The sequence below is a fragment of the Ctenopharyngodon idella genome, chromosome 18 (assembly GCF_019924925.1).
Source record: "Ctenopharyngodon idella isolate HZGC_01 chromosome 18, HZGC01, whole genome shotgun sequence".
Classification (NCBI taxonomy): domain Eukaryota; kingdom Metazoa; phylum Chordata; class Actinopteri; order Cypriniformes; family Xenocyprididae; genus Ctenopharyngodon; species Ctenopharyngodon idella.
In genome coordinates this window covers 31021103-31048175 of record NC_067237.1, presented here as the reverse complement: position 1 = coordinate 31048175, position 27073 = coordinate 31021103, and the positions used below count along the sequence as shown (strand labels likewise).

Below are 27073 nucleotides of genomic sequence, written 5' to 3'. Positions count from 1 at the left end.
TTCCTCATTGTGTGTGTGCGTGTGTGTGTTTGTGAGCATGTGAAGGGATTAGACTCCCCTATCACACACTCCATTCCTCCAGAGTGTGAGCTGCAGCCCTGGGCCACACGTCTGCCCTCCTCCCACAGAACCCAAACACACACACACGCTTGCTTGAAAAATCCAGCTTCCTGTTCCGTGATTCTTCACACACCCGGCCTCAAAAGAAGGCAATTTAATGGATTCACAATTAGACCCTTCTTGAATAGCCGACCTAAATACCACCGCTGTCACAGATACCATAACACTCCAGAAGCTCGAGATGCAGTTCAAAGCGCTTAGGAGGGTTTAAAGATACTGTGTTTTGAGTATTTTGCGTGCTTTTGTCAGGCTTTCTCATTTCGTAGGCGAGCATCGCAATCTTTGGGGGGCAGAACAACTGTTTATTGGCTCTGTTTCAAAACTTAGTGTGCAGCCTACATAGGTAGCTGTCTTCAAAGGCAGCACCCTAACTGAAACGGAATCTTGTAAATGACTGATTCTACACAGCGTTATTTTAGTGTTATTTACATACTATTATTGTCTTTATTAATATTTTAAATTAGCTTTTATTTTTATATTTTTTTTATTATTTTTTTTTTTTTATATTTCTATTTAGCTTAATTTATTTTTTACTTCATTTTAGTACTTAAACTAAGGTTAATTTTTTTAAGTTTACGTTTTCCTTTAATATCTATATTTTATTTCTGCTTCATTTAAATATGTTTCAATTATTCTAAAATTACATTTCTCTCACTTCATTAATTTTGGATTATTATTTCATTGAGCTTGTCGCAATGCATTCTGGGATTGCATTCTCTATGAATGCTGCCTTAAAATACCAAAATAAGCTATCTTAGAAAGTAGCGTATTGCTGCCTACCATTTGAAACAGCGTTAATGTAAAGTAGTCCCTACATGTGCAGCTTACTAGGTTTTGGAACAGTGCCAGTGTGTGTGTTTAAGAATCATTTTACAAAGTTAAACAATACCACGAAACTGCTTTGGGGCTGATTAGCTCAATAAATTCCAGCGACTCTGTGGTGGAACAACTTAAAGGTGAGGCTGTGTAATTAGCAAACATAAGTCATTAACTGATCTTAAATGGACCTTAATTGGGGCCTGGGAAGGTAAATGAAGCTTGTAATGCTCTTATTCAATTGGTGTCTGTTCGGTTATAAAGTGTGAAGTGTCAAGAGCTAACCTGCGGTGTTTTTTCAGGAGGAGTTTCTCCATGTAGCTCAGAGTGTCCTCCTTGAACTCTACATGAATTAACTGATGGGATCCTTTCTCTGTTTGTGTTTCCATCACGGACACTAGAAAGAAAAAAGACACCAATCAGGTCTTAAAATCTGAATTGTGTGCATACAGAACAGGATAGTAATCATATTTAGCTGCAGTATGTATAACCCGATTACATACAATACTACCATCCAGAGCTTAAAGCAAACCACTTAAGTATTTATATTAAACACAGACACATGAGACTAAATGAGAAAAATAAGCTGTCTGGTGCAGAATTCAAGCAGTACTATTGACATAATTCATGTCTTTGTTTTGAGAGTTCTTTTGCTGTATTGTGAGGATATAAAGGCCGGTTAGACTTCAGTGCTTTTGAAACCCCCTTAACACAGCAGTCATTATCACACTGAGTACAAGCCAAGCAGCACTGCAGCAGGCGAGACTCCTGCTAGCCAAGTACAGAAAAAGAAGTCAGAGAAAGGAATAAACGCAACGAGTCTCACACAGGATAAGGAGTTACTTTAGTTTGCTGCAGTATTATCTGACCATTAAGCTTAAAGGAGTGCGAGAACAGCTGTCCTATTTAGTTTTAACTCCCCCCAAAAAACATAAAATATATGTCAGGAGGAGCACCTTCAGTTAACAGACCTCCCATTTATATTTGCTGACATGCTGCAGAGACACTCCACCCATGTTATTTTCCCTGTCCAAGTGAAATAAAATTCCTTTGATTACAAATATCACGTGTGTGAGATGACTGCTACAGATTTTATTCATGATGTTTCCGTTCTATGGTTTTTATGGTTATTTTAAATAATAATTTGCTACTAAACATTATATATATATATACACACAGTGGGTACGGAAAGTATTCAGACCCCCTTAAATTTCTCACTCTTTGTTATATTGCAGCCATTTGCTAAAATCATTTAAGTTCATTTTTTTCCTCATTAATGTACACACAGCACCCCATATTGACAGAAAAACACAGAATTGTTGACATTTTTGCAGATTAAAAAAAAAAAAAAATGAAATATCACATGGTCCTAAGTATTCAGACCCTTTGCTCAGTATTTAATAGAAGCACCCTTTTGATCTAATACAGCCATGAGTCTTTTTGGGAAAGATGCAACAAGTTTTTCACACCTGGATTTGGGGATCCTTTGCCATTCCTCCTTGCAGATCCTCTCCAGTTCTGTCAGGTTGGATGGTAAACGTTGGTGGACAGCCATTTTTAGGTCTCTCCAGAGATGCTCAATTGGGTTTAAGTCAGGGCTCTGGCTGGGCCATTCAAGAACAGTCACGGAGTTGTTGTGAAGCCACTCCTTCGTTATTTTAGCTGTGTGCTTAGGGTCATTGTCTTGTTGGAAGGTAAACCTTCGGCCCAGTCTGAGGTCTTGAGCACTCTGGAGAAGGTTTTCGTCCAGGATATCCCTGTACTTGGCCGCATTCATCTTTCCCTCGATTGCAACCAGTCGTCCTGTCCCTGCAGCTGAAAAACACCCCCACAGCATGATGCTGCCACCACCATGCTTCACTGTTGGGACTGTATTGGACAGGTGATGAGCAGTGCCTGGTTTTCTCCACACATACCGCTTAGAATTAAGGCCAAAAAATTCTATCTTGGTCTCATCAGACCAGAGAATCTTATTTCTCACCATCTTGAAGTCCTCCATGCAGGCTTTCATGTGTTTTGCACTGAGGAGAGGCTTCCGTCGGGCCACTCTGCCATAAAGCCCCGACTGGTGGAGGGCTGCAGTGATGGTTGACTTTCTACAGCTTTCTCCCATCTCCCGACTGCATCTCTGGAGCTCAGCCACAGTGATCTTTGGGTTCTTCTTTACCTCTCTCACCAAGGCTCTTCTCCCCCGATAGCTCAGTTTGGCCGGACGGCCAGCTCTAGGAAGGGTTCTGGTCGTCCCAAACGTCTTCCATTTAAGGATTATGGAGGCCACTGTGCTCTTAGGAACCTTAAGTGCAGCAGAAATTTTTTTGTAACCTTGGCCAGATCTGTGCCTTGCCACAATTCTGTCTCTGAGCTCTTCAGGCAGTTCCTTTGACCTCATGATTCTCATTTGCTCTGACATGCACTGTGAGCTGTAAGGTCTTATATAGACAGGTGTGTGGCTTTCCTAATCAAGTCCAATCAGTATAATCAAACACAGCTGGACTCAAATGAAGGTGCAGAACCATCTCAAGGATGATCAGAAGAAATGGACAGCACCTGAGTTAAATATATGAGTGTCACAGCAAAGGGTCTGAATACTTAGGACCATGTGATATTTCAGTTTTTCTTTTTTAATAAATCTGCAAAAATGTCAACAATTCTGTGTTTTTCTGTCAATATGGGGTGCTGTGTGTACATTAATGAGGGAAAAAAAATGAACTTAAATGATTTTAGCAAATGGCTGCAACATAACAAAGAGTGAAAAATGTAAGGGGGTCTGAATACTTTCCGTACCCACTGTATATATGTATATATATATATATATATATATATATATATATATATATATATATACAGTCAAACCAAATTTTATTCAGACACCTTGAACATTTCAATTCATTAATACAGTTTATTCACTATAGTTTAAAAAAAATGGTAATAAAATATGACTAGATCTCAGAGTTAAACTGTGTCAGAAAAAAATAATCTTAATTATGTCAGATTACACTTAAGCAAAACATGGTCAGGTCAAAGTGTCTGAATAATTTTTGGTTCCAAATTTTTTATCAGTTTTACTGGTAGTCCACTGTATGAAGAATTTTGGGTTATAATATGTCACAGTTTACTTTATTTTGCTATCCTCACTTACATAAATGAACTATAGTGTCCTGTACCCACTAGTAAAAATATATAAAAAATGTCTGAATAATTTTTGGTTTGACTGTGTGTGTATATTTATATACCCTCTGTAGGTAATGGGACAGTAAAGATAAAATTGCTCTATTAGCTGTGGTGTCAAGACATCTATAAATATGATTAAAAGATTAATATGAGACAGAAGTACAGAATGTCACATTTTATTATTTGCTGTTTCAACACAAAATGTTTTACCAACTAAGAAGTACACATTTTTAGAGTTTCATCCCTCTGCCTAATGTGAGCATAAGTATTGGGACGGTTTAACTTAAATGTAAAAGTGTAAAAGCTCATATTTAGTTGTAAATCCCTTGCAAGCAATCACAGAAGCGAGTCTGTGTCCCATAGACATCGCCAGACTCTTGGTTTCACACTTTGAGATGCTTTTCCAGGCCTTTAATACAGCCATTTTTAACGGTTGCTTGTTTTGGGGAGTTTCTGCCTTTAGTCTCCCTTTTCAGCTAGTGAAATGCTTAGGATTTAAATCTGAAGACTGACTTGGCCAATCTAAGACCCAAAATTTCTTTACCATGATAATCTCCTTGACTGAGTTGGCAGTACTAGTGTTTTGGGTCATTGTCCTGTTGCCATATGAAGCACTTCCCAATGAGTCTGGTGGCATTTTCTTGAATAATGGTAGGCAAGATTCTTTTGTACACTTCTGAATTCATTCTTCTGCTGCCATCACTGAATAAGTCATCAATAAAGATGAGTAAGCTTGTTCCAGAAGCAGACATGCATGCCCATGACATGACACTACCTCCACCATGCTTTCCAGATGAGGCTGTATGCCTTGGATCATTTGCAGTTTCTTTTTTCTCCACACTTTTGCTTTTCCACTTTGATAAAGATTAATCTTTGTCTCATCTGTCCATAAAACTCTGTTCTAAAACACTACTGGCTCATGTTTTTGCAAATTCAAATTGGCTTTCCTATTTTTGGTACTGATCAGATGTTTGATCTTGCTGTGTAGCCTCTGTAATTTTGTTGCTGAAGTCTCAGTAGATTGTGAGACTATCACCCCAGCTTTTACTGACAACTATTTTAGAGTTTTTTTGTTTTTTTTTCAAAGCCCTTGTCATTTGTCTGTCATCTGTCTGTCATCAACTGCTGTTGATTTTCTCAGCTGACCTGGTCATTGTCAGTTGTTGAAGCTTGCCAGTGTTATCTGTCTTTTCAGGACATTCCAAACTGGACATTCCAAGTCAATCTCCAGATTTAAATCTTATTTAACATGCATTTCACCAGCTGAAGAGGAGACTAAAGGCAGAAACAACTACAAACCCAGTGTAACCTAAACAAAGCTAGACAAAGGACAGACTGAAACTAAGGGCATATATACACAGTGATCTGAGGAGTTAACGAGACTAATAAACAAGAAACACCTGGTACAAATGAACTAATAATGATGGTAACCATAGAAACATAGGAGAAACATAGGAATGGCGGGAAACTGAACAAAAGAGAACATGTGACTAAAGACAAACCAACTACTACATGAACAGGGGCCTGTACCATGAAGCTGGATTAGCTGGCTAGCCAGTTAAGTTTCAGATTAGTTTGTGCCAATCCTGGGTTTTAGGTACCATGAAAGTGACTTGGCTTTTAGCGGTGTTCATCACCATAGTAACTTACGCTCCACAGCTAACCTGCTCCGGGGCAGGTTATGTTCTGGGTAAGAGATCTCAAACCGAAATTGGACCAATCAGATGTGAGCAAAGTGACACTGACACATCCAACACAATAAAGTCCCTCCCCCAGTTTCTCTTCCTCCAAATTAAAGGTCACTATATAGTAAAAACAAATATTTAATGATGAAATTGTCTTGCTTTAATGATTTATATAATTATTTTATGATTTATATAATTATTATACGATCTATATTATTATTAATCCATTTCACACAAGCAATTTTAGTTTAACAATTATTAAGCATTTATTTTAAATAAATATTAATATATACAGATCATATGTAAGCTGTAGAATCAACAGATAACTCTTTAAAAATGACTACATAACCTTACATGTTTGAGTCTTTATTGCTATATATAATCAACTATATAAACACTTGACAATTTTCACTTGCTCTGATAGAGCAAGATAATTTCTTTTATTTGTTCTTCATGGACAAGTTTCTTCTTGTGTAAATGCGTTTAAATTCTTCAATTTCTTCAGCAAAAGAGTTTTGAATCACGCTGGCTCTCTCGCGAGAAGTAAATCACAGTCTCTTTCTGTTGCAAGGCATGTGATTGGCTGTTTGCCACTGATGTCACGCATTCATGTGCACACGCTCCACAAACTCAGGATCAAAGCCTGAGTTGACAGAGAAAGTTGATGATCAGCATCATGGTACCAACAAAGCCGGATTGGAGTGGTTTGGTTTTGTCAACTTGAAACTAATCCTATAACCCTGAGTTTGTTCAACTACCATCATGGTACAGGCCCCAGGACAGGGAAACGTAAAAAACAAACTCAAAACAGGCTTAACCCTGACATACATTTACTTTGTTAAACCGTCCCAATACTTATGCTCACATTAGACAGAGGGTTGAAACTCTAAAAGTGTTGTACTACTTAGTTAGTAAAACATTTTGTGTTGAAACAGCCAATAATAAAATGTGACATTCTGTACTTCTGCCTCATACTAATCTTTTAATAATATTTATAGATGTCTTGACACCACAGCTAAAAGAGCAATTTTGTCTTTACTGTCTCAATACTTATGGAGGGCATTATAAGGCACCGATTTATATATTTCTAAACAGTATTTACTGTATATGATGAACCAAGATAGTATTTGAATTCATGCAGAGCTGAAAACGTCAGAGGTACAGTGATTCTCTTAAAGGAGTCAAGTGCGTAGAAACTTCACGTCTGCTTTCATTTAGCAACAAATACCTCCTCTGCATCCAGCGGTTCTCGACTAATATCCCTAACAGATTGATTTCCTGTGACCTGGCATCATCATTCAAGTTTCTGCATATAATTTCTCAAACTCATTGCATCATTAGTTGTCAAATCACGGAGGCAATTCTGCAAACTGTATACAGCACCTGGAAACACACATGCACTGTCACAGAGCACATGTTTGTCATGCATATATGTAGTTACCTGGCAACCAATCAGTGGTGCTGTCACGCTTGTGGCGTGCGTTATTTCAGTCAATGCCACACATGAGTATGCTTTATGAGAGACTGTTTGTGTGTGTTCTGACAGCCTGCCACAGAATATACGTGGCAGCTCACACAAACCTGACAGCATGTCACTTTATTACTGTGGTTTGACTGTAGCATATTCTCACAGACTCAGCTGCGTGTGTGTGTGTTTGTTACCTGGTCTCTGCCCTCTCTCTCTCCACTCTTTCAGAGCCTCCTGGAAGGACCTGGCTGACTGCTCTTCATCAAAGCGTCCTCTCAACAGAGAGCTGTCCTCTTCCTCACCAGTCTCCTCATCCTCCACGTCAACACCATCATTCACAAACAACACCTGAGGCGAGACACAGAGAACACAATGAGAGTGACAGAGAGAGTGAGAGAAGGAGACTAAATTAAATGGAGCACATGGCCAAGTTTCCACACTGTACAGAAAGTTGAGAACAGGTACGTGTTCAAACGTCTACTTCCTTCCTTCCAACAAAAACTTACCAATAAAACTGAATCTACCCAGAAACAGTGTAAGAAAGAGACATTAGGAGTTGGGAGATATCAATTGATATTTGACGCTGAACAGAGATAAAGCTGGCTAGAAATGTTAATTTGAACATTTTATGAGGCAACATACTGTATGTGTGCAATAAAACTTCATTTCCCATCATTCTGTGTGGCAGTACAATGATGAAAAAATACAATTAGACACCTAATGCACATCCTTTGCTCTTTATTTTGTTGAATGCTAGCACCAAAACTCTGGACTGGAAACCATTTAAAATTATAATACCGTTTGGGTTCAGTAAGAACAAAAAAAAAAAACTTTTATCAGTAAGGGTGCATTAAATTGATCAAAAGTGACAGTAAAGACATTTATAATGCTACAAAGATTTATATTTCAAATAAACACTGATCTTTTGAACTTTCTATTCATCAAAGAATCCTGAAGAAAAACGTATCACGGTTTTTACACAAATACTAAGCAGCACAACTATTTTCAACATTGAAAAAAATAAAGAAATGTTTCTTGAGCAGCAAATCAATTTCTGAAGGATCTTTTGACACTAGAGACTGGAGTAATGATGGTGAAAATTCAGTTTAGTCATCGCAGGAATAAATTAAATTTTAAAACATATCCAAATAAAAAGTTATTTTAAATTGTAATAATAATAATCACAATATTACTGTTTTTACTGTACTTTTGATCAAATACATGCAGCCTTAGTGAGCATAAGATACTTCTTTCAAACACTAAACTCGTCATGTCTGTTTTTTGTGACATATACTCCTTGCCGCCTTCTAATGCTCTTTAATATGCGATATGTCCTCTTGTTTTCATTCTATGCTAAATGTGTTACATTTAAAAAATCAAAACAAATATTAAAATGTTCTACGTTTTATTTGTTTTGTCATTTATGGGCATTCATTAGAAACTGAGACAGAGGCCAGTTGCATAAACTGCTTAGACTAGTCTTAAAAGTTTTGCTTCCATGGGGGGAAAAAAGTTTTTTTTTTTGTTTTTGTTTGTTTGTTTGTTTTTAAAAAAAAAATAAAAATCATCAAGACTTTTTAAAGTCAGCTACATAAAATGGTAGATTGGTCTAATTGGAATTGGGAAAGTAAGACTGATTACCCCTTGGTTAACTGCTAGTTGGAAAAACTAGTTCTTAAAGGGTTAGTTCACCCAAAAATGAAAATTTTGTCATTATTTACTCACCCTCATGTCATTCCAAACCAGTAAGACTTTCGTTCATCTTCGGAACACAAATGAAGATATTTTTAATGAAATCTGAAAGATTTCTGTCCCTCCATTAACAGCTACGCAACTACCACTTTGATGCTTCAAAAAGTTCATAAAGTTATCATAAAACTAATCCATATGAATTGAGTGGTTTTGTCCTATTTTGCTGAAGAGACATGAGCACTTTATATGATGAATAGATTGAATTTAGGCTTTTATTCACATATAAACATTCATCAACGCATATATAAGTTATGGTAACGGAAGCTCAAGCGCGCTTGCTTGATGTGCGAGAACCAATGAGGTTAATTCTCGTGTGTTATGCAGAACATTTGAGCTTTCGCAAGAGGTTTGTTCTCGCATATTAAGCAGGTTCATTTAAGCTTCTGTTTATGTTCACTAATCAGTGTTTATAATGTGAATAAAAGCCTAAATTCAATCTGTTCATCATACAAAGTGATCATGTCTCTTCAGAAATTGTGGACTAAACCAACAACATGTGGGTGAGTAAATGACAGAATTTTCATTTTTGGGTGAACTATCCCTTTATGACACAGTCTTAACATAGTGGCAAAGTTCATGCAAAGTTTATGGTCTGTTTAGATGGATTTGTGAATAATTATACATCAATGAAAGACAATATTGCTGCTAATAATGGGCAAAATATAGATATGGAATACTGATATTGAAGTGTTTTGTTTGGCGAACATGGAAGCATAAAAAAGGCCTATAGCTTGACAATTATTTATGAAAAGATATAATGCGTTACAATGTACACAACATTATGAATACCTATTTAATACATTATACATTTGTAACCGGATTTGACCTAATGAAGCTAAATATATATTTTGTTTATAAAGACTTTGATGTAACATCCAAAGCAATCAGTGACTCACCTGTGTGGGGTGTGTTTGGTTATCAGACATGGGCCGAAGGTTTCTAGGAGCTGATCTTTCCTCTGTGGCTTCTCTTTCATCAGTGGATTTGGAAGATGCACCACGAGCTTGTGCAAGTTGACTCTCCTCACTGCTTACCTGCTGCTGGAGGCGACCCAACACATCCCGAGTGCTGACAGGGGTCTGGAGCTCTGCCTGGGGGATGAAACATAGATTTCAAACAGACCTTTAATTCAAAGTGCACAAATGCATTCTGTTGATGACTAGGCTAATGTACTGATGCAACCAAATGAATGCACACTCTCTGTAGGTAAAGCATTCATCCAAATCATTAAATGGATGTCCTGTGTTCAAAACAAGCTTTATAGACAGCATCTGTAGCATGCTGTCGGTTCCAATGAAATTTTCATCTATCAGTTCGTAGAAACAACAACAATAATGTAAGCAATAATGCACTTACAATGGAAGTCTATAATGCAGGACATTGTACATGGGAAAAATATTAAAATACACACTTCTCGCTTTGAAATTACAGCCACCATGACATAAATCATACTACAGAAGTAAAATAGGTTGCAAAAAGCAATACACATTGATTTTCAGGCTTTCAACCAGAAAACCACCTACAGGTAGCTTAGTAGGATTTCTTTGAGTTTATCACATTCACACCAGGTAATTGCAGTTTTTATTACTGATTACTGCAAACATTATCAAATATCTCTGTAAAATGTGCAAATGAATAATAGCCCAGAAGAAAAGCTTGATTAAATTATGTAATTAACCCAATAACCGATAGCCAGTCGTCTAATTCCTCTTTACGACATTGTGTCCTTAAGATAACATTGTTAGTGGCCATTATGGTGGTCAGGGCTGCTGAATAATGCTTTCTCTTACCACATTAGATAAGACCTCTACTGTCTTGTGAATACATTTTTATTATGCACTCAAACTAGAGTAAACATTAGCAAATTAATTAGTTTATCACTGAATATCAATAGTTTATGTTTGCAGACAATAGGCAAGCAATAGGAAACTATTAATGGGGGAAGAAGTGCATGCAACTTGAAAACAGAGATAAAAGAGAATGAATCAAAAGCAGATGGGGAAACATCTCTGTCAAAGACAGACGAAGACAAACCAAGATTGCAAAGAACAAACCCGAGGACGAAAATATTAATATTTGTTCTCTTTTTCCCCCATGGAAGCAAATTAAACAGGATTAGGATGCATAAAGCTGCATTAGAGCCAAGCGTAGTTAAATACAATTCTCAGTTTCTTGCCAAGTGAGCGCAAAGTTGTGACTGCTCTCTCTTTCTCTGATTTTCTCTCTTTTTCGCTCAGTGCACCTTCTTCTGCACTGCTGTATATTCCTGTAGCTCAAACAGTAGAGCATGGTGCTAGCATCACCAAGGTCATGGGTTTGATTCCAAGGGAAAGCATGAACTGATAAAATGTATGCCTTCAATGCAATGTAAGTCACTTTGGATAATGTAAACGTACATAAATAACAGGCAACTCACTAGGTTTATGAATAGAGCCTATGGGTTCTTCTGTTTCTCCTCCATCTGGACTTGTTTGCTTGTGTTTGTGTAACTACTTCAATGTCTTCCAGTATGCGGCAGTGCTGAGTAAGCATCAAGCAGGGCAAAAGGAAGTTTGGTGGTGCACATGTGCTACCTAATGCTGAATGACTGGATGTAAACATGAGAACAGAGGTGAAGGGCTTATGTGGGTCACTCAGAGTCATCCTCTCCCACGAAGAGCCAATCACCACACCTTGCCAGCATACCTACAGTATGCAATAATTGGAGCAACTCACATTCTCCATACAACACTGACACACACATGACGATGTAAATACATATTGATAGCTTATGTGGAGCTTTTGGTCATGTGTCCATTGTGAGGCATATGTTTCCTGTATGCCCTGGGGTTAGCGCTTAACTTGCGATGGAGGCCATAATGAGCTGATTTCTCCCAGTAGACTCAACACAGTCTGAATGACTCAGAGATTATTCGACTGCTTGGTTTGGGAGAGTATACAGTACAGTTCAAAAGTTTGGGTCGGTAAGATTTTTTAAAAATGTTTTTGAAAGAAGTCTCTTTTGCTCACCAAGGCTACATTTATTTGATAAAAAATACAGTAAAATAGTTATATTATCAAATATTATTACAATTTAAAATAATTGTTTTCTATATTTTAAAATGTAATTCATTCCTGTGATGGCAATACTAAATTTTCAGCATCATTACTCCAGTCTTCACTACACTCAGTGTAGCATGATCCTTTTGTGGAAACCGTAATACATAATTCAAAACAATTAATACGTTTATTAAGCAATAACAGTGAATTAATCGATTTATAATGTTTATATAACATTATAAAGACATTTTAATGTTACAAATGATGTATATTTTAAAATTCATTATTTCTGTTACTTGCGGCGATGACAGACAGGTTGAAGATTCAAACGCAGCTTTATTGGGGCAATGCAGAATCATAATCCATATAATAGGAAAAAGATCCAAATATCAACAAAGTCCAGAACACAGGTAGACAGTGAAACAAATGAGATGGGAGGAGTGCTCTCTGGTAAAGACATACCCCCACCACCATTAAAGGGTTAAAATTCTGTCATTAATTACTCACTTTCATGGCATTCCACACCCATAAGACCTTCATTCATCTTCGGAACACAAATTAAGATATTTTTGATGAAATCCAAAAGGTATACGACTTGTCCATAGACAGCAATATAATTACCATTTTCAAGGTCCAGAAAGGTACTAAAGACATCGTTAAAACTGTCGACATGACTGCAGTGGTTCAACCTTAATTTTATGAAGCAACGAGAATACTTTTTGTGCGCAAAAACAAAAACAAAAATAACGACTTTATTCAACAATATCTTCTCTTCTGTGTCATTCTCATATGCTGTTTACGTCCAGCGCTTCCAGGTTCTAAGTCAGAACGCCGACTCATCATTGGCCAGCAAAGCTGCACACATGCGTGCTGCTCACGTGTGCAGCTTTGGCCAACACTGAGCCGGCATTCGGACGTAAACACGGAAGCCTTCACTGTGCTTACTGCATCAACCTCGTAAGGATAATGACAGGGAAGAGATTATTGAATAAAGCCGTTATTTTTGTTTTGTTTTTGCGCACAAAAAAGTATTCTCGTCGCTTCACAATATTAAGGTTGAACCACTGCAGTCACGTCGACTGTTTTAACAATGTCTTTAGTACCTTTATGGACCTTGAAAGTGGTGATTATATTGCTGTCTATGGACGAGTCACATACCTCTTTGTATTCTGAAGATGAACAAAGGTCTTACGGGTGTGGAACGACATAAGGGTGAGTAATTAATGACAGAATTTCCATTTTTGGGTGAACTAACCCTTTAGGGAGTGTATTCGAGATGCTCGGAGTCACAGAAATACAGGAGGAAGGTGGAGAGGGACCGGACGGAGGGCCAGGTCCATGGAGAGGACGCAACACTGGAGACTGAGGCGGACTCAGGGCGGAGCCAGCAGAGTAGGTGGCCAGGGGAGCTTACGGTACTGAAGACCACCACGGCGGAGCAGATGACCACCACGGCAGAGCAGATGACCACCACAGCAAAGTAGACGGGACTAAAGATTCCACGGACTGAAGATGTTCGCACCGACATCAGTGGTGGGTCTGCCAAACTAGAAGCTAGTCTCAAATGCCTAGGAACCACCTTAGTAGCTTCAGGTGCAGCATCCATGACGGCTGGAGACTCTAGCATATCGTCCCTGATGGCTGCAGGCTCTGGCGTGGCGGCCATGATGGCTGAAGGCTCTGGCATTGCGGCCATTATGGCTGAAGGTTCTGGCGTGGTGGCCATGATGGTTGAAGGCTCTGGCATGACGGCCATGTCGTGAAGAAACTCTGGTGTGGCGGCCATGTCCTGAAGAGGCTCTGGCGTGGCAGCTATGATGTGAAGAGGCTCTGGCATGGCGGCCATGATGTGAAGAAGCTCTGGCGTGGCAGCCATGATGTGAAGAGACTCTGACATGAAAAGAGGCTCTGGCGTAGCCACCAGACTAGGAAGCGCTGAGAGCACTGAACTAGCTATCACCAGACTTGGAAGTGCTGGAATCCGTGGTGGGCCATATTGTAATAATATTTCAAAATATTACTGTATTTACTGTATTTTTGATCAAATAAATGCAGTGTTGGTAAGCATAAGAAACTGCTTAAAAAAAAAAAAAAAAAAAAAAAATCATAATTATTCCAAACGTTTGACCAGTATAGTGTTTGTTGATTTTCTTTTCTTGGAAGAAATGTACTAATTATAGTTATACATAGTTCTGTACACAAAAGTTAGTGTAATTAGTGTCAACCTTCAAATCACTACCAATTAAGTAACTGTAGTTCAGAGTGATACTATAATATTAAAATCACATAAAGCTTAAAGGTAATTTAATGAGCACAGTTATTTTTACATACACACAGTTAATTTAATGGGTACAAAGAGAAATTAAGAAAAAGAAAAAATATTATTATGCTGCTTATTAGTCGAGTTTACTAAGGCAAGCATCTATTGCACTATAGTAACCTGTCCAGAACATGAATAAAACCTCAAATCATGTGGCTTTTTGAGAAGATATGTGTAATTACAGGTACTCCGGTTTTCTACAACTATTGTCAACTCATCCAGACTGCAATTCTGGGCAAAAATCTGAACAAAAGTCATGTAGTGTATTCCAGCCTTAAGCAACCACCTAGAACACCCTAGTAACTGCATACAAACACCCTAGCAACCACTCTGAAGTCTTTAAAGCACCTAGCAACACCCTAGTGTCCACATAGCGTCACACTACAACCACTTTAACCAACTTAGCAATGTTTTAGAATTGGAATTTAAATGACAGAAAGAGTCTTTTCTGAATTGCAATTCCAAGAAATTCAACAAAAATTCAACAAATAAATTCTTCCACCTTGTTTCATAAATCTACAATATGTATGTCTGTAAAGCATAATAACACTTTTTAGATTTTTTAAACAGTTTTTTTCTTCCCAAAGAAGGCAGTCAAGTCGACATAAAAATGTATCTTTTACTTTTTTCTTTCATTTTTGTTAATAAAAACACTTGCTGGGGTTAAAATTAATGTCTATGAATCTATTCTGTTTTTTTTTGCAGGGAAAGTGACTGCAACTAAGGTTTGTGCATCTTTTGCTAACAGGACTGCAATGGTCCCTACAGCACCCCCTTCTCTGGCACTGATGTTCCGATCCAGTGCAATGATGGATGTATTGACCGCCTGATAAAAGCTTCAATCAAACACCTCACCACGGGGCCGCTCAAGTCTCTAAAACAAACTCCAGCTGACGAGAGCGAGTGTGTGTGAACACACATCAGCTGTCCTTCATGCTGTGTGTGTTTGTGTGGCTGCTCTCTAACCCAGAAACAGGTGTGTGTAATCAGAGTAGGGTTACAGTGAGCAGATTGTCCACTAATGGTGACCAGCGTTCTACATTTCTGAGAAACGGAATGGAGGAGGAAGATGGAATCTGCTCAGTGACGGGGTTTGTGCCTGGCACTACTGCAGGCGTGTGTAGGTGTGTGTGTGTTTGCGTGGGAAGGACGAAGGTTGCCAGAACACCTCCTCACCTGTACAGGAACCATGCGATGGCGCTTTAGTGCCCCCTTCTGGTGGAATCTGACAAAGCAGCCCACACAATAATCTTCTCCGCATTCCGAACACATCTGAAACAGATCAAAAACAATTAAATAAACCCAGGATATGTACAGCAAGGTATATTTACCCCCAAAAACTTCATTATCAGCAATATATTTAAATATCTTGCACTTTTTGCTCAACACGATACATATTAAAATGGAGAGAAGGGAGTTGCACATATCTTAAGGGAGCTCATTATTTTGTTACCAATTGTAAATGAGTGCAGAGGGCGATAAGAGAATCCTTTTGATGGACAGACGGGTAGAGAGACAGACGGCATATCGGCACATGAATTTAAAGGAAGGTCGATCAAACCCACAGCTGAAGAGCCACTTGTAAATGTATCTACCCAGCAATGCTGTCTTGATTAATTCGGTCTGAACTTCTGCATGCCCTCTCTGTATGATGATGCAGCACTTCAGCTTGAGAGATGCATAATGCTTGGAAGAGTCTGAATTTTTGGGGATATGTTTGGAATAATATTTCTGCAGTATTTATGTGCACTGTGCAGTGTGCATAGTAGGCATATGTGAATATTCTGTATGCACTGAATATATGTTTAACCTATGACATAATTTATCAAAATGTGAAGTATATGCAGAGCACCTTGTGCAAAATATTGTCCCACAATGCAATGTGCTCTGCTTGACCTTTACCCAGTATAACAAATGAACTCAATGGCTTCTTAACTTCTAGTTTATTAAGACTTGTTTAACACAAAATTAAACATTAAAAAATTAAAAAACAAGAATGCAGAATGATATAGTTTGTGTTATCATTACCTAAAACTATTAAAAATCACTTTTGTTAATTGAAATAATGCTAAAATAAAATAAAATAAAATATTAATATTAAATGAAAAACAAACTAAATAAAATTAGAAATGAAATGTTGTTTTTGCAACTAACTGAAATAAAATAAGTTTGACAAAAATGACTAAAACTAAAACTGAAGTAAATTTAAATCTAAATAGATATTAAGATAATAATAATATAACATTATCATATTAATAATATACTAATAATATTAAGAATGAACACTGTAAAAATTACAAAAGCACATGAAATAAAACTAAAAAAACTAAAATGAAAATATAAAAAGGCAATTCAAAATAATAACTGCACAGAAATAATACTAAAATAACACTGACTATAACTGGAAATAATTTTGCAACTTAAAATAAGGCTGAATTCGGAACAGCATACTAGCATACAACTCTCACTATTTCAAAGTTAGTATGTTATTCAGAATCCAGCTATTGTTTTGCACTGCAGCTCTTTTAAGCTAAGATCCACCCTCTTAGACAAGAAGAGATCAACTGACAAGTAAAGCAACCAGCTGTTTGTTTTGTTTTTACAAGCCATTTAAGGACTAGTTAATGAAGTAATAACTCATTCAAAAACAAAAGATGAGTGGAAATGTGTAGGCTTTGTAATGTGTGTCCAAATGTTAACGAATCTAAAAAATAAAATTCTGCTTGTGGATTTCTAGTTTACTTTCTACCTAGAACTTTAAACAAAGCCACTAAGATACAGTATCAGCAAGTGCTTGTCATTTTTGTGCACAGTTTTGTGCATCATACAGGGCAGATCTGTAAGCATGATGTCTGAAACTATATTTCACATACTATTTTTTTAAAAAAAGCAGGCAGTATTCAGTGTATACTATGCAGTTTGCAGTAAATAGTACATTTCATCCTGAACAAAACAACAGCTTTCAGCTCAACTTTAGTTCCGGTGGGTTCCTCTAGGGTTGTGTGAGTAAGCATGGAGAAAACCCTTAGGAAGCTTTGGCTCTCTACACATCCATAAATACATTGAGACAGACACACACACACACCAGACATTCACTTTAACACACTTGCTGTCTTTGACAGCCAAATGCCTGTGTGCAAATTCCACAGGTACATGTCCCCTCGAGACTGTCTGTCTCAAAGCACTCAAGTCCCATTCACACACACACACACACACACACACACACACACAGTCGAGGAGTGCATGAAAGTCCCAAATCTCCCAGGGGTGACAGGGTCCCCTTTAATATGACCACACAAGCACGCATACACACTCAGTGAATAAAGAAAAGGGTAAATACAGTGCTGCTCTGTGAATCTACAGCTGTGCCCATTACCAGCTCTTTTAATGGCCACATAAAAAAAGGTCTCATTTCAGCACGACACCACTGAAATAAATTACAGCAGCACAGTGGCGGACAGCAGCAGCATTCTCCCCAAACTGATTTTTAAGAGGGCTTCCGGACTATAGAATCTGCAGTTCATGTCTTCTTTGCTAAGAAATCATGTCGGATGAGCAGGAATATATTTGCAGCATTGTATTTGGGAGCAGTTCAATCTACTGCCGCCAGTCATGGCTCAGAGTAGAAAGTGTGAACAAACCTTTGTGTCATGCACTTTAGTCTTGCAGCGCCAGACGTTTGACTATTGTTATGAAGTCTGGTCCACCCTTTAGCTTATTCTGGTCGAGAAAGACTGTTTGACTGATAAGTCTGATTAGGGATGGGTCAAATTGATGATACCATAATAATAGACAATAATTGAAGTGGCATGGCAGTCCTCATGAAGAGATGTGCAGAAAGCCCTCTATGTATGAATGTTTGTACATGCAGAAATACATCATGTTAGTTTCACAGACAAACTGTTGCTCAAGGATATCTTGTTTACTTGCTACAAAGTGGCTCAAAGATAACTATTGAATGTGTTTTAAAAGATGAATCTCCAAGAACCTTGCAAACATCTGCAAATCAGCATAGCATATTAGAATGATTTCTGGAGGGTCGTGACACTGAAGACTGGAGTAATGATGCTGTAAATCCAGTTTTACCATTAGAGGAATAAATTACATTTTAAAATATTCAAACAATAAAATATTTAAGAAAAAATGTAGTAATATTTCACAATATTACTATTTTTACTGGATTTTTGATTAAATAAATGTAGCCTTGGTGAGAAAAAGAGACTTCTGAGACATGATGCATGATGAATGAAAGGGATGAATAGCTTGGGATTAAAAATGGTCCACATAACAGAACGGATGAAAACTCACCAGTCCGGCCAGTTGAACTTCACACTGTCCACAGACTTTTCCACTCAGTTTAAGCTTCCTGTTAGCGCCATGTGCCTTGCTGGCTGGTTCCTGCTTCTGAACTGCTGCATTTATATAAACACAAAAAATTCACTTCAGTACACTTCAGTACTTTAACAATACAAAACTTTTGGGTAAAATAGTCAATTGTTAATTAGATGGAGCCACTTTTATCAAAACTTTGTTATGTATATGTGCTGACATAGACTTTGCATTACTTTTTTAACTCTGCAAAAGACCATTATTGTCATCTTTATCTCTTTCTTGTTTTTTTAGAGACAAAAACAAGTCAAACGTAATGATCAAGAAAACTACTTTTTGCAGTCCAAATTCTGTGATAGATACAGTACACGTGATGCCCTAACAGTTATGCAGTCTATTGTTTGGAACAAGCTTTGTGTCATGAAATAGTTAGCTTACAAGAGTTTGGAACAGTGCTAAAGACAATTTTGGCTCACACCATTCTGAAATGAGTTCACACACAGAAAAAGAAGGGGTATGAAGCTAAGACTTTACTATACTAGTGTCCAAGTGATAAATTTGAGAAAAAAAGAGTTCAAAACAAACCGGGCAAAACACATCTCAGATTCCAGTCCACCCACCTGGCACAGACTCATCCTTCAGCACTCTAATCTTCATCTTGCCTGGAGAGAGCTGCCCGAAACAACATATTTCAAACACCACATTATCACCAAAACCACCATTAAATTGTTCAAGCAGTTAATTCTAGAAAGTGCGTCCAAAGATTTGGACCATCTCTGGCATGAATGAAAGTGAAGTCGGCCTGATTGAGACTGGATATCTTAAACAGAGTGTTTATTTGTGTGCATGAAAAGACAATGTCTGATGAGAAAAGACTTACTCTGTGAGGTGCGTTCCCCTTGTTCGTCTTGACACTTTGAAACGCAGGGGCGAGAGCCTGTGCAGAACGCCAGTGAGAAGCTCCCATCTTCCTGTGTGGAAAATCACAGAAAGTTGCTCAGTTCAGCACAGAACTGCATCATTTAGAGTACTTACGTACTATTTTACTTTTTGAAAAACCCTTAGCCCTAAGTTTTAAAATCCAGTGCTTAACTCTTCCACATCTGTGCTACAGACAGAAAATCAAACATATAATTTTTGATTGACAGATGATGAAACAAGCGAAAATCCCACAAACTTAAAGGAGAGATTTCTCTTTTGACTTGAGCCAGTAAGCAACGCCCTTGCAACCATTCAGAACACCATAGTAACTGCATAGCATCGCCCTGGTAACTATCCACACCATCCTAGCATTGTGGCAGTGACTTTCCCTCAGACAAGCACCATATTTTCTTTGGAATGTCAATATATAAATAAAAAGAAAGAATAAACTCAGAACAAGAACACTTGCTGATTGGTAACTTTTAATTAAGCACATGTCAAATGGTGAAAAACAAACACAAACAGTACATGAAAGCTTTTGCCCTACATAATTCACACAGATACACAGACGGAGGTCGACTTCATTTGTTTTCTGATTTGTTGTTTTGGTTGCCACATCAAATCAACAGTCTAAATAATTCACGGTGTGATTGCGGGGGAGGCCGTTTGTTTAGGGTGGGTTGTCTTGTTGGCGTAGAGCCGCAAGCCTGAGTGTGTTCAAAGGATGGAAATGTATGTTATGTGTGTTTGCTTGTACGATATAATTTTTCAAAAAGTAAAGACATAACCGTGCTCTTGAAATGTAACTTTCTCTCATGTTGGTGCCATTCCGGGGTCAAAATCCCAGAGGAATGTGTACTCGGTGACAGATCATGTGACTTTACCACAGAAATGCTGGAGCACAATGTGTTCACATGCTCAGAGGAAGTAGGTTTGGCACTCGTGTTTGAGTTTTTATTATAACTGATTTACTAATTTGTCAAAGTGATTTACAGTACACTAACTATAAGAGGAGGTTGGAACCATCTTAAATACCTAACCCTAAGTATGAGCAATAGGAAAAGTCATGAATAGATCATGCATAATCATACTAAAAATACACAGCTCAGCAGCTCCACTTAAATCCATCTTATATTATAAAAGACTGAGAAAGTCAGAGACTTTGGAAGGGGCCAGCAGGGAGAGGACACTTCCTCTGCGTGCTGTCCACTCTCATTAAGGGCTGTTTATGTGCTGGCCTTTATCAGTCTGATGGAGACGGGCGTTTGGGATGGGGATTAACCGCGCTCAAGCCTGCCTGTCAGCATTATGGGGAAACACACAAGCAACGTGGCAGTTGTGCTAACAACTGGCGGATTACCATCAGGCGCACACACTGAGTGCCAACCAACAAGACAAACACTTATCTCCTGTCAGGGTCACAGACATCCAACTCTTCTGCCACTCGAGTACATCGTGTGGCGGTAGTGGGACAGGTGAGCGGTTAAACTACTGCACATTTAACCTTGTGATAAATCAAATTAAAATGTAATTTATCCTTGTGTGGCAAAGCTGAATTTACTCCAGTTTTCAGTGTCACATGATCCTTCAGAAATCATTCTAACATGCTGATTTGCTGCTCAAGAAACATTTCTTATTATTATCAATGTTGAAAACAGTTGTGCTGCTTCATATTTTTGTAGAAACTGCGGTACATTTTTTCCAGATTCTTTGATGAATAGAAAGTTCATATAAGAACAGCATTTAATTGACATAGAAATCTTTTGTGACATTATAAATGTCACTTTTGACCAAACTTCTAAATGGTAGTGTATACTGATGACCAGCTCTAAAAGGACAGACAACAACAAAGTATAAAAAAAGGCTCAATTTGTACGCACAACTTACACCAAGCACAAGGCCAGAGACTATCGGCTCTCATCTACTCTTATGAATTCACCTGTGGCCCTTTAGTCCTCTGCCTTCACTACAATAAACAGCGAGCAGGTTGAGCATGGAGGAAGATAACATCAACCATTCCCAGCATGGCACCCGCAACAGAAGTTCTGCTTTGATTAATGGCTGCTGATAAGAGCTAATCTAAAACAGTTTTATTTAAAAACATCCATATGGAGGCAATCGTAATTTAGATATGGTACCGCTTACATTCCTTAATATGACAGTTCCGGTACGTGGCCCAGATCTCACAGACATCTTGTCTGTAGCTGCATTCTTGCTGCATTCATTCATCTGATTATCGGAAAGCGCTGCCTTGTGTTACTGATACAGGTGCAATTGGTGCCGTCCATCCCTGTGAAGAACTCATAGGTATAGCTTCATGCTATTGTCTCCGTTCTGCTTTCCGCCTCACTGATATATCCACTTTTCAGGCACAAATATGTTAAATTACGGATAAATTCATTCTTCACACTATCTCAACATAATTCATCCGGAAATTCATTCCTCACGCTACCACAACATAATTCCTCCTGACCGACTGCATGTACATGTTTGCGTTTGTTTGGAAGTATATATGGGAATATGATGTATTCACTGCATCTACACCATTACCGTACTGTTTCCCACCCCTGTTGAATTATGAGCTGATATGTACACCTAAAACGGCCGCCACTATAAATTCATGAGGTGGACCTACACAGGTCACATTTTAGTGTTATTAATGAAGAGCTGTAGGAAAGGGGCCGGGCTGAGAAGAGAAAAAGAGAGAGACATCAAATTAATAACTACTGATGTTATTTTTTTCCTATTCTTTTATTTTGACAGAAAACTAATTTCCTGCCTTCCTCGTTTTGGCATAGGGTCCCACTTAATCTTAATTTGTTTTGGGAGAAATGGGAAGACAAGCAGGGATGTGTGGCGAGAGCAGAGCTGCTGGAGCCGAGATGACTCAATTTCCTTCCACTCGATGGCTATGCTGATTCCATCAAACCAGATCGCTAAGAAGTCAAACCATCACCCGAGATTGCCTGCAGAGCAGGCCAGGAGCTGTATACTCCATGTGCCGATCAGATTTTAAAGCTAATGTCATCTCTGTCACTCTATTTCCATTTGTTTTCTACCTTGGCTACATATGCTCGCATATGTATGTGCTGTTTCCAGCTTCTCACGTTATTCTAAGTATTAAAATGTAGCCAGTTGTTTACATAAATTGTTAAATGTTGTCCATATCTGGTCTTAAACTAACCCACACATGTCCATCAGATAATTCTATGAAACAGAATAGAAGTGTATGAATGTAAAATTGGAACTCTGAGAACTTTAGGATGTCTTTGGCAACCTTCAACTATCTATGTCAGTGCCTTTCTGCAAGGCACTGCACTTACAGTAGGTGACCCATATCCTTGAGAAAGTATGTACTGTATGCACTGGGTTTGATGGATTGACATTTTATGATGAATGTCAAGTTAGATTAACGTATATTTACAAAGTCACATTGTAAAAAAAAAAAAAATACTTATATGCATGCGCTTTATTTCTGCATCTCATGCGAGGAAATTTGGGCCACCTTAAACTGCTGTGTAAATGCATCATTTAAAGGGTTAGTTCACCCAAAAATGAAAATTATTCCATGATTTACTCACCCTCAAGCCATCTTAGGTGTATATGACTATCTTCTTTCAGATGAATACAATCGGAGGTTGTTTTTTTTTTTAAATATCCTTGCTCCTTCCAGCTTTATAATTGTTGTGAATGGGGGGCCACATTTTGAAGCAAAAAAAAAAAAAAAGTGCATCCATCCATAATAAAAGTAATCCATAAGGCTCCAGGGGGTTAATAAAGGCCTTCTAAAGCAAAGCGATGGGTTTTTGTAAAAAAAAAAATCCATATTTAAAACTTTATTAACTATAATAACTAGCTTTCGGCAGTCGGCCGTATGCATCGGATTTGCAGCGGAAGAGTAACCCGAATTAGAAGTCTAAAACAATAATTTTTAAAGAGAAATGTCAGAGGATTTTGATATAAGAGAAGAGGAGCTTGAGTTTGTTGCCCAGCCCTATATTTGTTTTGACCACGAGAGGCTTACACTACTCCTACATCCTGCGTCATACATCACGTCAGGGGGTAACTCATTTGGCGCAAGTCGGCTTGTGCAGTATGCATACGGTCGCCCGCTGGAAAGTAGTTATTTGAATTTATAAAGTTTTAAATATGGATATTTTTCTTACAAAAATGCATTACTTTGCTTCAGAAGGCCTTTATTAACCCCCTGGAGCCGTGTGAACTAATTTTATTATGGATGGATGCATATTTTGTTTGCTTTAAAATGTGGCCCCCCATTCACAACCATTATAATGCTTGAAGGAGCAAGGATATTTATTAAAGTCCCCCTGTAGTCAATCATTTTATCAACGTTTATCAAACGTTTATAAATATAATTTTATTACGTTATCAAACAGCTAATAATGTGTTGCTAATGTTACACAAACCATGTTCACATTCACGAGTCAGACAGCTGCCTTCTAACAGTCAGTATCTTTAGAAACGCTTTGAACAACTCAGAACGTCAGTGGAGAAAGGCATATAGTTCATCATAACATCGCAATATACATCATACACCCGCCATATTGCTAAATCTACCCCATTTTTCATATCAACGGAAAAATATACCGGGATAACCTTCTTTTGAGACTCCCTTGCACGGTCAGTTAATGATACGCTAAAGCCGGCCGTCACGTTGACGTGATTGGTTACAAGGTAGTAAAACTATACTTGGGTACAGGGTGAGTAAATCATGGAAAAATTTTGGGTGAACTATCCCTTTAAGACCACATCCCCTTATATTACAGTAATATTCTGAATCAAATACCGTATAAAGCAGCGGTTCTCAACCAGGGAGCAAGGGCCCACTAGAGGGCCTCTGCAAACTTCCAGTATTAAAAGTGTTTAAATTTTGTTACATTAAAATAATCTTAATTAAAATGTTAAAAACTAACTATAAATAAAGATGTACAACATTAAAAGGAATATTTTTGAGTTTGTGTATGTTTTGAGTTTATGTGTGGTTCATAGTGACCAGAAAAGTCAAGCTTTATAAAAAATATATATTATAATAATAAATATAGCCCATATAACTCCTGCCATATATTTCAAATCTGAAGTCACATGATAGCTCTGTGTAAAAGACCCAAATTTAAGATGTTAATTACTTTTCTACTCCTAGATTTACATAAGTCTTTTAGTAGTAAAATTTAAATTTAAATTTAAATCTGTTTATCACACAAAGTTCGAAAAGTAAAGCATGGTCCTTGCAACACCAAGTACATGGGTTCGATTCCCAGAGAATGCATGAACTGATAAAAATGTATGGCTTCAAGGTACGTTGCTTTGGATAAAAGTGTCTGCCAACTGCATACAGTAAATGTAAATGTATTGCTTCAAAAGGCTTATGTCATATAGACTATGGAAATTTTGTTGTTTCTTTTTTCTTTTTCTTTTTTTGGAGTTTTAAAGCCATGGTCACTGTAAACTGTCACTGTATGGGGAGAAAAAATCTTTAAAAAATTTCAAGGTAGAAAAACATCTGCACACAAGTTTTGGGAGGGTGAAAAAACACTAACAGAATATTCATTTTGGGTGAATTATTCATTTGAATTCCTCTGTCTTTGCCTCCACACCTACCCTCATAATCTCTCATTCACTTGCTATCTCATCCTACGTTTTTCATTTTATTCATCACCGTTTCATTGTTTACATTTTCTCTTTTATCTCAACGCTCTCTGTCACAGTCATTGTTTGGCTCGTTAATTTATTCATCTACTCATTCATTCATTAATTCAACAAGCTGTCCCTCCCCTCCCTATTTTACTCACTCCCTCTCCTCTTTCTCCTGGTTCATACGCTGTCTGAGCTCCTCCAGTCTGCTCTCCATCTCCTTGGCACGTTGATCCAACTGCACTGTTTCCATACGCAGTTCCCGGAGATTCCTAGGAAAAACATACACATACAGAAATATACTATTTGATATACTACTGCATATTTACTTGTACAAACCAACGTGACCCTGACTTTTTCCTGTTTTATTTGTGTCAGTCTGTAGTAGAAAATCATTCAACTGAATACACAAAATCATGTAATTTTCAACAGACTACTCTAATATTTGGAGCGCCGCCATTTGCAAAAGCGATGTGTTACGTGCTAATAATGTGAAAAATCTGAAGCGTGAAAAGAAACTCAAGGGAACCGACTGTTCAAACCTGACATTTAACTTCATTGACTTGGGCTTGCTGGGAAGTACCACAAAGTTGTTTAAATTCATGGTGCTCTCTGATCAGACTGTAAGCTTCACAGGCTGTAATTTCCACTGAAGTGTCCTGAGAAAAAAAATAAAATAAAAAGAATTCTGAGAAACACACAGCACAGAATAGAACAAATTTCACTGAATTTACCTACAAAAAGGCCAATGAAATGAATAACAGCAGCAAACCTTCACAATAAAAAACACTTGTATGGTACCATGATGCAGAGACGGTATCATGTCATGGTACTGAATGATTAGCATATTTATTTAGGTATATACCAAGGTATTTTTATGGTACTCCAAAACCATGGTAGTGCCATTTTGTTATTGCAAACATTTGACATAAATGGCATAGCATTTGCATGGTACTCAAAGGCACTCTATGTCAAAGAATAGGCTACCAGGGTACCACGATAGTACATGGCCCAAAAAAAAAAAAAAAAAAAAAAAAAATCTAGTGTCATTTTCCTAAAGTAAACTTTTGACATACTGTAATATATAATATGAAACTCAAAGATACGTCAGAGTATACGACATGGTACATGTCTAAACAACGTGGTATTACCACAGTACCTTCCCGTTTTATAGTTTTCTGCTTGTTAACCATTTAAGATTAAATAAATAACAGCTAAAAGAGAGAAAGCTGATAAATATATTCTCATTAGTCTGAACGTTTAGGCGTTATGTTTATAAAAGCTTTCCAAAACAAAGGCGAGAGTTGTTGCACTTACTGTACAGAGTTAAAAGATACTTTTTCACCAATATTTTATCAAAATTGCGCAGGTTTTTAAAGCACTTACCTTAACACATCTTCCTCCCGAAATACCGCTTGTGGAAACTGTGTACATCTGTCGTTATAGCAACGCGTCTCGCGAGAGATTTTCCAGCAGCGGGCATGCGCAGGTGCTCGTGCATTGAGCCAACTAATTACACTATTCTTTGTTACAACCATATAAATGATTACAACAACAAAGAACAACAGGAACAACGACAATAATAATAATAAGGGACAATTGGTTACATGATATAAGTGGGAAAATGTAATTTGCTTAAATTTAAATATTCTATAGCCTAACCTAAATGCGCATGAAATTCTGAATTATTGTTGAACATTAAGTCTATAAATAGGCTACATAACCTTTAAACCCCAAATGACAGTGTTTAAACAGTGAAAGGAGCTCAGGACTTTTTGGCAGAGAATGTGAGCTTACATT

At 37.7% G+C, this 27073-nt stretch overlaps 1 protein-coding gene across 3 annotated transcripts in view; it reads right to left on the bottom strand.

Moving 5' to 3' along the window:
* The window catches only part of zbbx (zinc finger, B-box domain containing), a 51290-nt gene extending 24532 nt beyond the window's left edge, over positions 1 to 26758 (bottom strand). For 2 of the 3 annotated variants that reach the window (XM_051869831.1, XM_051869833.1), the window contains exons 1-10: positions 26660 to 26758; positions 25816 to 25932; positions 25432 to 25545; positions 19581 to 19671; positions 19321 to 19372; positions 18680 to 18783; positions 15548 to 15643; positions 9909 to 10103; positions 7455 to 7608; positions 1222 to 1333 (exon numbers count right to left, since the gene is read on the bottom strand). In XM_051869831.1, the coding sequence (XP_051725791.1) occupies positions 1222 to 1333; positions 7455 to 7608; positions 9909 to 10103; positions 15548 to 15643; positions 18680 to 18783; positions 19321 to 19372; positions 19581 to 19671; positions 25432 to 25545; positions 25816 to 25877 (980 nt within the window). In that variant the 5' untranslated portion in view covers positions 25878 to 25932; positions 26660 to 26758. The other variant, XM_051869832.1, reaches the window with a different exon arrangement.
* Between the last annotated feature and the right edge of the window lie 315 nt (positions 26759 to 27073).